The sequence below is a fragment of the Trichosporon asahii genome, assembly GCF_000293215.1.
Source record: "Trichosporon asahii var. asahii CBS 2479 unplaced genomic scaffold scaffold00004, whole genome shotgun sequence".
NCBI classification, from domain to species: Eukaryota; Fungi; Basidiomycota; class Tremellomycetes; order Trichosporonales; family Trichosporonaceae; genus Trichosporon; species Trichosporon asahii.
The window spans coordinates 158,190-174,294 of record NW_014040920.1 but is presented as its reverse complement, the minus strand read 5'-3'; the positions used below and the strand labels follow the sequence as shown (position 1 = coordinate 174,294).

The window sequence follows — 16,105 nt, the reverse complement described above, 5'->3', positions numbered from 1 at the left end:
GTGTTTCTCCCCGCTGTATCAGACACTTGATGCCAAAAGTCCCGTATTGTTTTGACTGTGCCAGCTTACTGCTCGGGTTCACGCTTCGACTTGGTGTTCGTTCCCACCACTAACATTGCACACTTGAACTGTTTTAGTGGATCCTGAGTGCTTTCTTTCCCAAGCAGGCTATGCAGTGAGGCTCTCCAGAGTCTCGGAATCGTTCAGGAGGGCAGCGGTGAGGACATGAGCACGTGACGATGATCCGGCACCAACCTCTTCGCTAGTATATCGGTTAGTATAATCGCCTCTCAAGTGGGAGACTCCTCGGTCTTAATCGACTGTAGTGATCGCGATAGAGCAGGGTTCGACTCCCTGGCGGAGAATGCTTTTTAAGCTCGGCTTGTGTGCAAGCTATCGTCTTACGATGGGCCACCGAAGACTCAGCGAGGAACAATACGGGATTTCAGCAAGGCCGCATCAGCCCCGTTCGCATTAATCTTCGAACCATGCGCACAGACTCCCCTCCTCAGAATGGCGGTATTCAACAAGACCTTGGAAGCAGTCGCTTCGACCAAAGACAGACACGGCAGCTTCTCATTCCGCCTGCCCCGACACCCCCTCCTCCTTCCCCCGCGGCGAAAGGGGGCACCCCACGACGAACACATGAGTGTGGTTGCACCGCAGGCCAGTGGAAGAGGAGCGTGATGCCCGCAAATTGATGAGGAATCGCGGTTGACAACCATCCAGGTGAGTCTTCTCAGCCATCATTTCGAGCGCTCCAGGCTACCTGGCAAAAGTCGTCCGGAACTCGACTCCTGAGGTTGGCATGAGTGTGAAGGCGTGATCACAAACGACGCATGCCAGGTTTGCTACCGCGACAGAAGCTGCCATCCCAGCGCTCCATAATCACACCACGCGGTCGGCCCTCGGCTTTCCCTACGGAGTTTCGGACCGAGATGGTCTTCTGCAGATCACCGCTCACTTTAGTGTGCTATTCCCGCGGGGTATGAAAGAATGGACCCTGGTTGGTTCCATGGTCAAACCCAAAACTCTAGGCATCTTGACAGATAACGAATCAAAGAGAGGCACGGATTCTTTTGCACCTTGGCATTCAGCGCACTGGGCCAGTTAGACGTCAGAGGGAGTCACTAAGCGGGTTCTCAGAACTAGGGAGTAAGCGACTGAGATTGTCAGAATTGCCTCCGCTGGCCATGCACTTCTGAGTGAGTACCAGTATCTGCGGCACGCTGACACCCGTTTGATGTCTATGTTATGAAAGAAGACGAGCATTCCAATCGATATGGGTGAAAGAGAGAGGAACTCCGCATGCCGATAGTCTTGTCGAATGGGTGCAGCCAACTGGCACGCCGCGTTTATGCATCCCAGCACGCAGGACCAGAGATTACATTGAGCTCAAGCTAAGCCCTGGCTTGGATGGTAGTGACGTGATCTCATGCGAGGAAAGCCACGTCTCTCGTGCATATCTACAGCGTGACTTGGTGTGCTGTCTCTTGCTTTCTGAGTGAGAGCCGTGTGACTAGGTGTGTGCACCAGAATAGATCTGCAGGAACTCTCCAGAGTGCCAGCATCTGGGTGCATTCGCCGCGTCGGAGTTGTTGCCGCTTCGGCGAAACGTGCGGTGCCTATGAGTTCGAGCCAATGGAGGTTCAGTCACTTACGTTGAGCTTCGTGCTCCACATGCTTCTTTCATTGACGTCCGCGATTAGCTTCAGGCTTGTCCGCCTCGAATATAAGTGATAGAGTAAGGAAGGCACTGATGGGTGAACGGCGGAATGATCGGAACTTTACCGACAGTCTCGTTGTGAACATCGAGCCCTCAAAGTCAGTGATCCTTTGCCAAGAGATGACCCCGGGCACGATGACTATCCCCGCGAGTGGCACCGGCTATAAAGCAAGCTTACGAGATGACCACGCCGCCCCCACCAATCTCGCCATGGGAAGCACAAATGATACGATAAGAGCAATTGAGCGGGAGATGTGCACTCATGTTCGTCCTGCCTCGACGTCACTGATCATTCAGGATAGCGGTCATCGGTGACTTCAGCCGCAACAGATGGCGCACGATTGAAGCCGCTTGCTCTTGCGGCTGCCGAGGCATTCGAACCACGTTCCGGTGTAAGTTCTATTGCTTTCCGCATGTGACAGCAAACCCCTCTCACACCCCACCAAGCCACTTTAGACCCGCGCCAGGCCTCTGTAGGCGCCAGTGGCACTCGGGGGCTGCGCCGGGTCCCCCGCCCGTAGTAGGCCCTTGATGCGCTCTTCCTCTGGCTTTCCACCGCTTCCGAGGATCTCCAACCCTCGTCAAACTGGATATAAGACGAGCACCCCACACCTTTGACGCCCCACACAATTTCTTCATTTTCGACGCCACACACCGAAACAACTCACTCGACAACATGCAGATCACCACTCTCCTCCTCCTGTCCCTGGCGGGCGCTCTGGCCGCTCCTCTGGAAGAGCGTCAGGCTGTCGGGGGTAGCGGTGAGGCTCTCCAACAGCGCGACAACGAGGAGCGTGACTGGACCCAAGTCCCTCCTCAGTGGAAGCGCGACAACGAAGAGCGCGACTGGACCCAGGTTCCCCCTCACTGGAAGCGTGACAACGAGGCTCGCGACTGGACGCAGGTTCCTCCTCACTGGAAGCGCGACAATGAGGCGCGTGATTGGACTCAGGTTCCCCCTCACTGGAAGCGCGACAACGAGGCGCGTGATTGGACTCAGGTTCCTCCCCACTGGAAGCAGTTGTCCTATGAAGGCGGATGGAGGGTGGTGAGGAGGTTGGCAGCGCGTGTAAGCTGCTTTCCATCGCCGTCCTTGTGTTGCACAAAGGGGGTCCCAGGTTCGAGGTCCTCTGTGTACCTTGTGTGACGGAGAGAAGGGAGACGATGGAGCAGTAAAGTTTGGAAGTGTAGTGAAGACGGACACCTTATGTTACTGAAAAGGGACGAAATGTGTGCGGATGGGTCCGCGGCGTCGGAAGCAAACTCTGAGTCGCCGATCACACGTACGCAATCCTCCGGCTCCGGAGACAACGACATTAAACATACCTTGCACATCGTCCAAAGCACCGTCAGCTACGGTTGTCAATGATGCAGACTGACTGTTCACATCCCTCTCATCATTGCGGTGCCGACAGCGACGAGTTGGCGGCTGCCTGTGTGCTCGCAGACGTGGGCGTTAGCCTTTCAGGCTAGAGTGTACAGTTTTCAGATTCCAAACGTTTACATCGTCTCGGCCGCTTAGCTCAGCTGGTTAGAGCATCGTACTAATACTCAGCGGAGTACTAGTCCATGCGGAGGTCGGCAGTTCGATCCTGTCAGTGGTCAATGAGTGCTTGCAAACGACGAGCGCATCACTTTTTTCCCGCCTGGGGAGAGATAGAGAGGGTATAACGGCTGTGGGAAGAGAAGATAGTTGTCCTATGAAGGCGGATGGAGGGTGGTGAGGAGGTTGGCAGCGCGTGTAAGCTGCTTTCCATCGCCGTCCTTGTGTTGCACAAAGGGGGTCCCAGGTTCGAGGTCCTCTGTGTACCTTGTGTGACGGAGAGAAGGGAGACGATGGAGCAGTAAAGTTTGGAAGTGTAGTGAAGACGGACACCTTATGTTACTGAAAAGGGACGAAATGTGTGCGGATGGGTCCGCGGCGTCGGAAGCAAACTCTGAGTCGCCGATCACACGTACGCAATCCTCCGGCTCCGGAGACAACGACATTAAACATACCTTGCACATCGTCCAAAGCACCGTCAGCTACGGTTGTCAATGATGCAGACTGACTGTTCACATCCCTCTCATCATTGCGGTGCCGACAGCGACGAGTTGGCGGCTGCCTGTGTGCTCGCAGACGTGGGCGTTAGCCTTTCAGGCTAGAGTGTACAGTTTTCAGATTCCAAACGTTTACATCGTCTCGGCCGCTTAGCTCAGCTGGTTAGAGCATCGTACTAATACTCAGCGGAGTACTAGTCCATGCGGAGGTCGGCAGTTCGATCCTGTCAGTGGTCAAGAAGTGTTCGGTAACGACGAGCACGACATCCTTTTTGCTGCTGGAGTAGGGCGCGAAAGGATGGGAAGCGGAGAAGGCGCCACCGCTGTGTATCCGAGTACTGGGCTTGCTCCTCGAATTTATTCGCAGACATACTTCTCAGTGCATGATGGCAAGTGACACGCGGCGCTCTCCATCTCAAGTGGCCAACACCTTCAGGACTTTCGAGGATGATAATATCTCGCCAGCTCATACGGCATCGAAAGATCAGCGTTCGGCGGACAGTGGCAGGAAATGAAGGTGGAATTCTGAATATTACTGATGGCTCGTTACGAGCGCCTCACCCATGTTCATGCTTGGAACCGACAGTGGCACACCCCTTCCTACCGTTGTACGTACTCTCAATATCAGGGAAGGGTGCGCCGAATGCACTGGAGCGCCTCAAACTCAAGTGGCAGAGTATGCATGACCGTGGCGAAGTGGGAATGCCCGCTAGCCCGGCCCCGCGACCATCGGTGGGCTGTGGCGATCACGGATGTCTCGGCCGCTTAGCTCAGCTGGTTAGAGCATCGTACTAATACTCCGAGCGAGAATTAGTCAATGCGGAGGTCGGCAGTTCGATCCTGTCAGTGGTCAAGCATGCTCTCGCAAGAGAGCGCACACCTTTTTCTGCTTCGTGAAATGGCGGTGTTGACTGGATAGTCGAACTGTGACATGTGCGATTAGATCTGCATCCCGCCTCAGCTTCGTTGCACAGTTCGGCCTCCACCGACTGACGCTTCCGTCCAGGGCCCTGGGACTATCCGCTCCGACTGTGGCCAGCGCTTTACAAGTACTCCCGAGCTGAGGGTTGAAACGATATCCAAGAGCACGATTTCCAAAAGCTACACACGCATGCAAAAGCAATCCGCTGAGGGGGTCGAACCCTCGACCGCCGGCGCCCTCTCCGGAAGCCGACACTCGTACCACTGAGTTAAGCGGACCGATTGGTTGAACCGCTATTGACGTCACCGGCGTCACGGAGCCCTACCAACCCGTCTGATGGATGCAAGGGACAGTCGCCAAACGCACAGAAGGGGTGCCCTATTGTCCATGCCTCAAGGGGATCACAAAAAGCGTCTGTAATCCGCTGAGGGGGTCGAACCCTCGACCGCCGGCGCACCCATCCGGAAGCCGACACTCGTACCACTGAGTTAAGCGGACGAAAGCTGATCAAACAACGTTGACGTCAGCGCGGTCCCCGCGGCGTAGATAAGGATGTCCCCTTTCATACGATGATTTCAGGTCACTGCTCGGAAGAGACTTACCGGGGGCTCTAGGCGCTTATCGCGTACACGAGGAGCTTCCCGCGTCGGACAGAAGATGAGTTTCCCCTGAAAGAGAAACGGTACTTGTGCTGGATACAGTGCATCCAGTGGCCGCCGACAATGGGACGCGCCGGACCACGGATTGCCTGTTATTCAGCGCGATGCCTTGCCGCTGCTGACAGGGCCGCAAATCCGAATCAGGGGGCTGATTCCTCAAGGGCGCAACGCGGCACAACGACCGCTGTGAACCATCACAGCTCTGTCACCCGTCCCTTCGCTTGGCCCCTTCGTCTTCCGTCCTCTAGCACCCCTCTGGCTGTCGAAAAAGTAATGCACTTGCGCGTCGCGCTCGTGCTTGACCACTGACAGGATCGAACTGCCGACCTCCGCATTAAACTGATACGATGTCTTCGTATTAGTACGATGCTCTAACCAGCTGAGCTAAGCGGCCGATGGTGATGTTGTGTTCAGCCGGGCCTCGGCACCGGCCGCGCCGGTGCGAGCGCAGGGTGGAGCTTAGGCCTCGTTCTCTCGCTTCGCCCAGCCACTGTTCGGGGATGCCGGCTCATGAGACGAGAGGTCAATGTGGTCTCAGTGCTTCTGCGTCGAATACTATTCAAATCCGTGTTGATCGTGGAACGTAGTGTTTGTCTCCAGCAGCTGGCGACGATATCCGCGGATGGCTTCTACATCCGGACCGGATCTCCTATCACGTGATCGTGATGCACGATGGCATCAGTCATTCGCTGATCTCTTCGCTAGTACATCGGTTAGTATTTCCGCTTTTCAAGTATCTTGGACGCGGACGAGCGGGGTTCGATTCCCCGGCGGAGAAAGAAGCTACATCTGCTTAACTTTTGCCTTGCTCGGTCCTCCGCTTTTGCTGCGAATGTATTCAAGTTGTCAGGAACAGCGGAACTGAATAAATGGAAGGGAGGAGGAAGTCGGACAACATGTAGATATGTCGACATCTCCCACTGACACATAAAGCATGGGGCTACAACGGACAACTGGCAGCGGCAGTTGCGTGCAAGTTCGGCTAGGAGACGGTGTCTACGTCTAGTGGCCGGGTCCAGTCACACGCGGCAGCCGTCGTTGCGTTTCACAGTGATCTTCGACGCACGGTTTTGCTCCCCCTCCACTTCCATGACAAACCGCTTCGTGTTACCGCTGCACCTTTGCATAGCAGCCGAACGACGGGAGAAGATAGGTAGAGAGCAACTATCTGATCTACTCGTACCAGGCGTACTACTGTCTCCTTTTCGCTCATGGTTGGTTGTTTTTGTGTAATGAAGACCCAGACAACTGAGTATGGCCGCCACGGTTTGGTGCCGCCCGATCTGGCCCACTGCGATTGTCAGACACAGCGACTAAGGTTGCTCAGATCCATGGACGACTGCACTCCATCATTCACCACTCGAGTGCCCAATGACGGGCGATTCTTCAAGCAACGCACCATCTCCTGACGGCTCGCCGCAGCCCCTACCTGCGCAGTCGGTTTCAGGTCTAGTTGTGAGTGACGACGATTCTGGGCAAGCTTGACGATTAGCTTCACCTTGAGCATGAGCTCGAGCGTCTGAAGCGGGATAATGCAGAAGTCGAGCAACTGCGTAAAGCGCAGCAGCACTCCGAACGACTGCAGACAGAGATCGAAGAGGTCAAGGCCAAGTATGCGCTCCTCGAGATCAAGGACCACGACCTGGAGAACGCCATCATCAAATTGAGGGAAGACGCGTCGTCGCTGCAGGCGGAGAACCGCGCATTGCAAGCATCCAATACTCAACTGAGGAGCAACATTACACAGCTCGACGCGGAGATTGCTCACCTGAAGCACCTCCGTCGTGAGAATGAAGAACTACGTAAACGTCATCGGGAGCGCAACGCTCAGAAAGAGTCGCAGCTCCAGCACACCATCAACCTACGACTCGATCTGATGAACGCGACGGCCGCAGTCGACACCATATTGGAACACCTCAGTGAGACTCCAGGCGGTAGCGGCCCTACTTCTCCTCGAGCTGCGGCCGACTGTAAGGCCGACTCCAAGGACGAACCCTCCCCCATCATTCCCCGCCGTCCTGCCAGTCCCATCTCGCCACTGGAGTCACCCTCCTCCACATTCTCCTCAACGACGACCAAAGCCCGACTCTGCAGCCTCAGCCGCTCACCTCCCCGCGGTCCTGCCGCTTTACCAGCTCGCCCCGATCTCAAAATCCGCATCACGGCGCCCTTGCAGGATCGCATCACACCTGCACCGACCCCCGATCACAGGACGTCGTATAGAAGAGGCGACAAACGCCACCGCGACAGTTGGTCTCCTCGGCGTAGTGGTTACGACAGTGCCAGTGATGGCGAATACGGCTATTCACGCTCCCATTCGTCACGCTACGCTCCCCGTCGCCGTTCGGAGGCTGATCACTGGCCGTGAGTTCTCCTTTCTTCTCACTTGTACAAGATAATCGGTCATGCATGTTGTCCTACTCTTTCGATTTTGCAGAGCCGCGAAGTGCGCTGCAGGACGGGGTCTGTGGGCGTGCATGTCTTGAGGGTCGCTGCCCGCGAGTCTTTTCGCCCATTTCGCAGCATGGTATACTCTTACCTATGTGAGTGCTGAACCAATCGGTACTGCCCAGAAGCGTTTCTCCTCCGTCCTTAGCAACCCCTCCGTCGTTCGCAACCCCTCCCAGTTGAGCTCATGCATGTTGCAGCTGCTCGTCACTCCCAGGGAGGAGGCGCTTCATACCTGGGCCCGATGCGGGGACCCCGTATATTTGCCACCCAGGTGACTGACCCAAAGCAGCACGTCGTGTTTATCCTTCCTGTCAACACTCCATCTACCGACATGACTCTCAAGCGACCAGGCTCTCCTGTCGAGCCTAAATCACCAAAACATCCCAGAGAAGACTTTGGCCTGGGCCTCGACGTCAGTGCAGCGGCGCGCCTCATTCAGTTTGGAGCTAATGTTTAGGAGGACATTCTTCGCGTCGTACAGGAGCACACTCGACGGTGGAACGCCGAAGCAGACGAACGGATCCGTGAAGCAACGCAAGCGTACGTGAAGGAAATCAGCGATCTCCGGTCCAAGAACGAACAGCTTCAATGCAATATCCAGGCCGTCAGTGAGGGGAAGGAAGCCTTGATCGCCGACTCACACAACCTGAACAATCAAGTCAAATCCCTAGACACTCGTAACGGTGCGTTGCAAGAGGAGAACACCAAGCTTTCGGAGAGAAACGAGTCACTGCTGAAGGAGATCGTCGGGCTCCGGAACAAGGTGCGCGAGCTTGAGCATGACTGGAAGCAGGCAACGGACGACTTGGAGGGCGCAGCGGCGGCGGAAGCAAAGTTCGCAGATCTCCATGCGCAGATGGGCGCCGCACTGAGGGTGATGAGCAGCAAGAGATCGAACATACGAGTCTCTTCCTCTCCTCCCGACAACCTCGAACGTCATCCCAGCCCCTTAGATCCGACGAACTCCCATACGCTAGCGAAGCTCAAGACCTCGCCGCCACCAGCACCATCCCAGGCTGTCACCCGCTCCAGTCTGCCTCAGCGTCCCTTACTCTCCAACTCGGGCGACATGTCGGACCCCTCATACCAGCGTGTCTCGATCAAGGGCAGCCCCATCGCTCACTCACGGCATCGCTCTCCGCCCCCCTCTCGTCGCGAAAACTTGGAGCCCGGAGAAATCGAACGTCGTCGTTCGTGGTTCGCCAGGAGATAATGGGGTGGTTGGTCCCTACACATGACGCGGTCGGTTTGTAAGAGACGCCCAGGACAATGTGTAACAAAGGGCATGAACTTGTATATGTGTGGCTCGGATCTGGCATTTGCATCGGCTCTGACGCGTACTCTACATCACCATAGCTTTTGAGCAGCGAACGGCCACTTATTTGCCGCGTCTTTGGACCCGAATCAAGCTTTCCCGTCCTCACACCTTCCCACATCATGTCGAAACGTCACTCCAGCCCCTCCTACGCTGAAGGCAGCAAACAAGCCCGACTGCTACCACTACCCGATTCACCTGTTGACCGAACCTCACCTCTTGTGGGAGTCATTATGGAAGTGACCGCTGATCTAATCCAAAAACGTCTCCGTGCCCAGCTGTCGGACCTCGATAAGAAGGCCGATGACCTCAAGGCTACATGTGCCGCGCTCGAAGCGACGCGGCAAAGTCTCCACCTCGATCAGATCAGCAGAGACATCGCCCTGGAGGGCCGAATGGAAGACGTGAGTATCAAAGGCTCGTGGTACAATTGCTAATGTATCAGTTGGAGGAGACCAACGCCGAGCTCGAGAAGACCGTGAAGGCTCTGCGCAACGAGCTCGCTGGGCTGCGTCATGGCGTCCCCACTCGCTCCGCCAGCGAGGCAGCCCTCGGAGAGCTAGCGCAGCTTCGTGCCAAAAACGAGGAGAAGGACCTGGAGCTTGCACGGCTGAGGGATGAGCTCAGGTTACAGGGCCGGAAGCAGGAGGAGTTCAAGGCGGAGAAGGAGTGGTTGACGAGGGAGTTGCAGGCTGCGAAGGCGTCGCTCAAGGAAGAGACGGAGAAACGCGCTGCGATAGAGAGAGCAAGGGACGGATTTATGTCTGCGTATACTGCCTTTTCTACAGCAGGCACGCGGGGCGTGGAAACTGGAGGGAACGATCCTTTCGGTCGTGGCGCTCAGTGACGGAGTGGGCCGCATACAACGTCACCGCACTGAGTGGCGCCCACTCATCTGCCCACTGTCCGACTGCAGCCTACAGCCTCCGGTGACTCTAACGCCTGATGCGTCCTAATCGGTCCTGGTCGTTCGTTTTCCGTTCCAATCAGGCTCCAGCCCAATACCGTATGTATGTCCTCCCTATTGCCTATGACGTTGTAGCCTCGGTCTGAAGAGTACTCAATGTGGACTTTTCAGTGCATCTCTGTCGGCAACTGATGAATTGACTCCCCAACTAACCAGAGAAGCCAAACAGCCGAAGGCTAACAGCTGGCAAAGACACCGCTAGCGGCTGCATATCCCAGCGTTGCGGAGGGGAGTGGTAACATTCCCCAGGGTTAGGGATGGGTGGGGTGCCTTTAAATGGCCAAAGTCGAAAATATCCCAAAATGCTACGGCCGCCACTACAGCCCTCCAGGCTCAACCGCACCCTCCAGCCCAGTCAGCAATCAGTGTTGCGGCCCTTACCGTCCCTCACCCACATCCATCCGCCCTTCTGATGCATAGGAGAAGAAAAACAGAGTACATCCAGGGGGAATCGAACCCCCACCGCATCGAATCGCACGTGGCAACGATGCATGATACCATTTCACCATAGATGTTTGGACGCTTCTGCTGACAGCTTGCCGGCAGCGCCGCCACGAGCCGGCGCAAAATCCCAGATGGAGGTCACGACAGCAAGCCCGGACGTTAGCAGAGACTGGTACAGAAGCTGGGACTCCGTGGTGTCGAGGGTCTGAACGATATCAAAATTTCGGACTGGTCTGAGTAGGACGACGATTGGACAGCGTGGCTTCCTGTCCCCAAGCGTCGCATCCCCTTCTAGCGGCCAGAAGCCGCCCAAGTTCTCAACGAGATACTCTCTGCAAGTGTCAGAGGCGTCCGGGAGTCCGGTTATGTGCCTAGGGGCTCGTGTCTGCGTGACCTACTTCCTAGCGCGACGCTCGAGCGATAACGAGGGTGTCGGGGGCTCGAGCAACCGCTGAACGAGCCTACTTAACTGCCAACACCGCCCAGTAATCGCACCCACAGCTCACCGCCTCTTCGATGCTCAGCTTCTACGACAACGACTCCTCTTCCCACCCCGCCGCAGGCATTGCTAGACCACTGTCCCCCAAACGGCGCAACTTTCATTCTAGGGCTGGCGGTCCCCCGCCAAGTGCTTGGCGCCGTTCTCCTTACGCCCGGTCGCAGCGGTCTCGGTCAACGGCCAGTTCCCCCACCTTCGCCACCGGGGCTCGACCGATCAAACCCCTCCCCACACCCGTTGTCACAGCTGGATACTTCCGAGCCCGATGTCAGAACCCCTCGGGCGATGGTGTGCCAGCCCGGGGGTCTGGGAAGGTCGCTTCGAGTGAAAACCCTGCGTTGGCCCAACAGGAGGGGAACAGGGTTGTGCAGTCCACACCTGGCCCACCCCAAGCCCAACCCTCGGCTGCAGCTCAAACCACTGAAAAGAAGTCGCCCACGCTGAGCAAGCGGTCCATCGACGGAGTTGCGTCGGAATCATCTCCCATCTCCTCGAAGCGAAAGCCAGACTACCGTTATGAGCTGGAGTGCAAGATCGTGAGTCGTGCCACGGTTGAAACGCTGGTGCTCACGTCAGAAAAATCTCAGAGCGCACTTGCGTCTTGAGGGCTACAGCGCAGACCGTATCAGACGCATTGAGGGACAGGAACGCCAAATGAAGCAAAATTCACTTGACAAGATGGAGTGGCTAAAGCGCAAGGATGCCGAGCTCGACAGGGAGCAAGAAGCTGTACGCCAGGAAGCTGAAGTGTATCAGCGGCATGGGCGTTTGACCGGAGCGGTGCTCCAGGGACTTCAGGCCAGGTTTGATGCCCGCGGTCGAGAGAAGCACCTCGTGGCCCGCGACCTCGAGACAGCCGAACAGCAGTCCAAGGAATTTGCTGAGCGCGAGTTCGTAGTGAGCTCCATTTATCAGTTTGAAGAGTTACAGCGGGAGGAGGAACGCCTGCGGAAGGAGAAAGCGGAGCAGGACTACCGCTACCGCATAGAGTTGGAGAGAGACAACGATCGGCTGAGGAAGAAGAATAGCCGCATTGAGGCAGAAAGAGACAGAATTCAGGGGCTTTACTCAATACTTTCAGCCGGCCGTCCTACCCGCCTCATGAACTGGTACAGAAACTTCATGTCGAGATGGTCTGCAGCCAAGGACGACATTGATCGTCGCTATCGCAAACTTTTCACGCAACTCTGCCACCCGTTCGAGCCGATTTACGCCATGAAAGAGGCTCGCAGAGTTCACCCGTACGGAAGAGAGCCATTCGAGTAGCCAACTGCGGTCGAAGGATGATGGATTTCGGAGCCCATTAGCTCATACCAAGCTGGAATGAGTAAGCTAGGAGTCAGCTGCCGCGGTGTTAGTATCTCAGTTCCTGTAGTTGTCGTATGCAACATATCACTCTTTTGCAGGCACCCAGTTCTCCGGGGAGTAGTGTCACCCAGTGACTCTGGTCGACATTTCCTGAGTAAGCAGCCGCGTGCTAGTGCAGATTGCAACAGTGCGCTCCAAGTCGAAGCCGAACGTGTTCGTCAGTATGTGGTGTCTGGGTAAAGAGAGTGAACTCGTACATAACCAAGAGCGGCGACAAGGATTGATCACAAACGGGTGGAGTGATGACCGACTACCGTGGGAGAGTCGGACCAAGCCGCCTGAATAGCCGAGCCCACCTGGACGTCATCTCAACTTCTGTCACCCCGGCTTGCGATCAATTCTTCCTTCTCCGTACTCCCCTTTCTGATCTCTTACTCCTCCTCTCAAAACCCCACACCAAGGACCTGTCACTCTGTCACTTGACAGTCCAAGGGACTCCAGAATCCGCGCTTATCCGTTGAGCATCCCGAAATGGATGCCCTCGACCTCCGCCCGCAGTTCCGCCTCCTCTCGTTCCAGTGCGCCTCCTGCCGCCGCAAGATCGTACTCGATGCCGGTCAGCGGGGACAACTCAGAAGCAGCAAAACACCACCCTGTACTCGGCCAGGGGGTCATGTCATCGGCGCCTGGCCTGACGTCGAGGTGAACCCCGTCTACACAGCCTTCGTGAATGCGAAGATGTAGCACATCGTTTCCTACTCGTGAGCTCTTGTTGTGAGCTTGTAGCTAACATCAGTTCTACCTCGGTCTGCCCCACGCTGCGTGACTTGTCCTACAGCGCTCGACATGCCCCAGCGGTACTTGTCTTGTACGCCTTAAAGGAATGTGCCCGCCAAACACAGCCGCCACTCTGACCGCAGTGAGGGTGGGACAGTGTGCGTGTGAGTTGTAGAACGTCTTTTCGTCTGACTCTCAGCGACCTCAATCTACATCGGGCCTTCCTCGCAGGAGCGCGAGAACCACCGCTTCCCGTGTCGGTTACTGGACGGATATTGCTTCGACACCGATCTCGGCTCATCTGCCTCCACACCCAGCCCTCACCTCCTACCCGCCCTTATTACCCGGCAACTCGCCGCAGTGCGAGGACACACAGACACACGGCAGAGTCCCAAAAACGTTCTCCGCCAGGGAGTCGAACCCTGCTCTATCGCGCACCCTTGTAGCTGTTTCCAGCTCAGGATCTCCCGTTTGAGAGGCGATTATACTAACCGATATACTAGCGAAGAAGCGATGTCTGGGGTGCAAGCCGTCGGCTGCTGCGCCGTGGGCGCTGGGGGCGGCACCAGAATGCTCAGATCAACAGCTAGCAGATGCATTCTGATATTCAAGAAGTTTCGCGGATCGATATGGGTATAAGCTACAACATGTCCACCACTTGGTGAAGTTGACACAAGGCCACAAGGAGGGGCGGAGGAAGGTCTAGAACGAGTCGGAGGTGCGGACAAGTCCGACGTGCTGCGCCTGGCTGAGCGCACGGTCGAGGATCGCGATAGGGAGGGCGGGAATGATCCAGCGGAAGAGCCAGTTACGCTCGCCGAGCCAGATCTTGCGCGGCGGGCTCTCAACAGCCCGGCCGAGGGCGTTGTCGACCTCCTGGACGCTGGGAGCGTTGGCGCACATCTTCTTAAATTCGAGCTTGAATGCGTCCTCGACTTCGGGGAAGTTGGCGTAGAGTCCAGTTTGCGAGCCTTTGTTGCTGAGACCGAACGCCTTCAGGCCCGTCTGCATCGCTGTGTCGACGACGGAGAGCTCCACAGTGACGGAGGCGATGCCGAGGGGAGCCAGCTCGCGGCGCATCGCGTCCGAGAGAGACTGAAGAGCCGCCTTGGTGGAGCCGTACACGCCCATCCAGGGATTGCCGTAGGCTGCGGCAGAGCCGATGTTGATGATGACGGAACGAGCGCCGGAGAGCTTGTGGCCGGCGACGAGGAGGGGGGCGAATGCCTGCGCGAGAGCGATGGGAGCAAACACGTTGACCTCGTACATGCCGCGCATGCGCTCGATGTCGACGTCGATGACGGGGCAGCGGTCCTCAACACCAGCCTGACGTCAGCTTAACTCCAACCACGCAGACATCACGACTCCCCATGGGGCCATCCCGGACGCCAAGGCGCTAGCGGCTGTGGTTGTACCCGGATTCCACGATGGTCAGCTTTCGGGTCACTCACATTGTTCACGAGAGCATCGAGCCTTCCCTCAGCGTCGAGGATAGTCTTCTTGACGTCCGCGATCGACAGCTTGTCCACCACATCGAGGGCGAGGACCTGCGCGCCCTCTGCCTTGAGCGGAGCAAGGGTCTCGACCTTCCGAGCGGTTGCGTAGACCTTCCATCCGCGGCGAAGGAGGTCAAGGGCGAGGTTTGCGCCGATCGAGTTGGATTCCGAGCAGCCAGTAATGAGCGCAACGCGCTGAGCCTTCGTCTTCTGGGCAGTCATCGTGTTTTCTGTTGGTAGTGAGCGTCGGTGTGAAAGAATGTTTGCTAATGAGGGAATGCGAGTGGGCGATCTTCGCAGTTATAGATGCATAGCGGGAAGAGTGATGAGGAAGAGCTAACCCACTAGCGTCCATCCACGGACGTGGTGTACCCGGCCCGCTTGTGAGAAGGTTGACCCTGACACTCGGTCAAAATGTACCTGACACCGGTGGAAGACACGCTGATAAGCGGTCCACGCGGGTTGGAACCGCCGTCCCCGTGTCCGAACATCGATCCGGCGGGCTAGAGTGCTAAGATGACGACGAGCGACGCGTGTGCGACAGCGACAACATGCATGCGTAAGCGGACGGTAGCTTTGTCTGTTGGAATGGCGTGCTTTAAGATAGGCGGAGAACGCACGCAGGGGCATGTTTTGTGACAGCGGGCAGAAGAATGAAAAGACGTGCAGCGGTAATGGGTGGCCCTAATCGCGTTCCTGGCTGTCTAATAGCAGATTAGCGTGAGCTGACAGCCGTAAACGCACTGTGCGCTGTTCTTGCAAATAACCTTCCTCGCATTCGCCCACGGAACGAAGGCAACAGCGATACCTCAACAGTCTGCAGCAACGCGCGCGGTCATTGCATTGCACGGGCAAACAGGCTGACCCCCCTCGACGCTTACGTCTGTCCGCCTTCCCCATGCTCATCAGCGGCTAACCGACCGCTTTCCCAACTCTTCCAGCTCTTCCCACTGCAGCCCACATCACGCAAACTCACACACCCACGGCCATTGCCGCTCACTTTCCGGGCCGGCTGCTAACACCGAGCGTCAGGAATCGGGACTGCTCCATTGCCTCCCGGCACCAGGGAGCGGAATACCAGCCAGCAGTGTTTTCCGTTCAGACCCACTCACTGCTGCTCCGTTCAGGCGCACTCCGGGAGTGGGCATGAGCAGTGACTCGTCAGGTGTCCCTCCTCGTAGTGGCGGTCTTCCCATGCGCCTTTACGATCTCGACAGCGCTGATGGTCCCAATGGCCAACATAACGCTAAACCAGCCACAACCCATCGTGGGTTCCTTATTCGGAAGAGATGAGAGGCTTCCACGGGGGAACGGAGTTGATTGCCAGGTTGGAAGGGACAGTGGAGCGGATATTGCGCATTAGAGGGGAGCTTGGGGCCAACGGGGATGAGGATGCGACGGCTGTTGCGACGCAGATGCCGTCCACGCCTGCTGCTGCTCCGCAACTGTGCATCAATAGCAGGTCTCGTGAGTGATGTTTAGAAATCAGAAATAGAACAAA

The 16,105-nt window shown here is 56.8% G+C and overlaps 5 protein-coding genes and 10 non-coding genes across 15 annotated transcripts; 9 read left to right on the top strand and 6 right to left on the bottom strand.

Annotated features, from left to right (window-relative positions):
- The first annotated feature begins 256 nt into the window (after nucleotides 1-256).
- A1Q1_t037 lies at nucleotides 257-365 on the top strand. Its single transcript has one exon. It is a non-coding gene; the product is annotated as a tRNA-Glu (tRNA).
- A 2,037-nt stretch (nucleotides 366-2,402) lies between these two features.
- Nucleotides 2,403-2,873, top strand: A1Q1_03114 (uncharacterized protein; the record flags this gene model as incomplete). Its single annotated transcript, XM_014328204.1, has 1 exon — nucleotides 2,403-2,873. The coding sequence occupies one exon, from the start codon at nucleotides 2,403-2,405 to the stop codon at nucleotides 2,871-2,873; it is 471 nt and encodes a 156-aa protein (XP_014183679.1).
- Nucleotides 2,874-3,238: 365 nt separating this feature from the next.
- On the top strand, nucleotides 3,239-3,331 carry A1Q1_t038. The gene has a single exon. It is a non-coding gene; the product is annotated as a tRNA-Ile (tRNA).
- A 579-nt stretch (nucleotides 3,332-3,910) lies between these two features.
- On the top strand, nucleotides 3,911-4,003 carry A1Q1_t039. Its single transcript has one exon. It is a non-coding gene; the product is annotated as a tRNA-Ile (tRNA).
- Nucleotides 4,004-4,525: 522 nt separating this feature from the next.
- Nucleotides 4,526-4,619, top strand: A1Q1_t040. Its single transcript has one exon. It is a non-coding gene; the product is annotated as a tRNA-Ile (tRNA).
- A 268-nt stretch (nucleotides 4,620-4,887) lies between these two features.
- On the bottom strand, nucleotides 4,888-4,966 carry A1Q1_t019. Its single transcript has one exon. It is a non-coding gene; the product is annotated as a tRNA-Arg (tRNA).
- Nucleotides 4,967-5,106: 140 nt separating this feature from the next.
- A1Q1_t018 lies at nucleotides 5,107-5,186 on the bottom strand. Its single transcript has one exon. It is a non-coding gene; the product is annotated as a tRNA-Arg (tRNA).
- Nucleotides 5,187-5,646: 460 nt separating this feature from the next.
- Nucleotides 5,647-5,741, bottom strand: A1Q1_t017. Its single transcript has one exon. It is a non-coding gene; the product is annotated as a tRNA-Ile (tRNA).
- Nucleotides 5,742-6,042: 301 nt separating this feature from the next.
- Nucleotides 6,043-6,125, top strand: A1Q1_t041. The gene has a single exon. It is a non-coding gene; the product is annotated as a tRNA-Glu (tRNA).
- Nucleotides 6,126-6,718: 593 nt separating this feature from the next.
- A1Q1_03113 (uncharacterized protein) lies at nucleotides 6,719-9,011 on the top strand (the record flags this gene model as incomplete). Its single annotated transcript, XM_014328203.1, has 5 exons — nucleotides 6,719-6,802; nucleotides 6,840-7,711; nucleotides 7,805-7,890; nucleotides 7,996-8,210; nucleotides 8,256-9,011. 5 exons carry the CDS (start codon nucleotides 6,719-6,721, stop codon nucleotides 9,009-9,011), a joined length of 2,013 nt encoding a protein of 670 aa, XP_014183678.1.
- Nucleotides 9,012-9,235: 224 nt separating this feature from the next.
- On the top strand, nucleotides 9,236-9,960 carry A1Q1_03112 (uncharacterized protein; the record flags this gene model as incomplete). The annotated part of the gene is made up of 2 exons (XM_014328202.1): nucleotides 9,236-9,517; nucleotides 9,559-9,960. The coding sequence occupies 2 exons, from the start codon at nucleotides 9,236-9,238 to the stop codon at nucleotides 9,958-9,960; spliced, it is 684 nt and encodes a 227-aa protein (XP_014183677.1).
- Nucleotides 9,961-10,516: 556 nt separating this feature from the next.
- On the bottom strand, nucleotides 10,517-10,595 carry A1Q1_t016. Its single transcript has one exon. It is a non-coding gene; the product is annotated as a tRNA-Gly (tRNA).
- Nucleotides 10,596-11,040: 445 nt separating this feature from the next.
- On the top strand, nucleotides 11,041-12,289 carry A1Q1_03111 (uncharacterized protein; the record flags this gene model as incomplete). The annotated part of the gene is made up of 2 exons (XM_014328201.1): nucleotides 11,041-11,559; nucleotides 11,600-12,289. The coding sequence occupies 2 exons, from the start codon at nucleotides 11,041-11,043 to the stop codon at nucleotides 12,287-12,289; spliced, it is 1,209 nt and encodes a 402-aa protein (XP_014183676.1).
- A 1,219-nt stretch (nucleotides 12,290-13,508) lies between these two features.
- A1Q1_t015 lies at nucleotides 13,509-13,617 on the bottom strand. The gene has a single exon. It is a non-coding gene; the product is annotated as a tRNA-Glu (tRNA).
- Nucleotides 13,618-13,810: 193 nt separating this feature from the next.
- On the bottom strand, nucleotides 13,811-14,826 carry A1Q1_03110 (uncharacterized protein; the record flags this gene model as incomplete). The annotated part of the gene is made up of 2 exons (XM_014328200.1): nucleotides 13,811-14,434; nucleotides 14,560-14,826. The coding sequence occupies 2 exons, from the start codon at nucleotides 14,824-14,826 to the stop codon at nucleotides 13,811-13,813; spliced, it is 891 nt and encodes a 296-aa protein (XP_014183675.1).
- Between the last annotated feature and the right edge of the window lie 1,279 nt (nucleotides 14,827-16,105).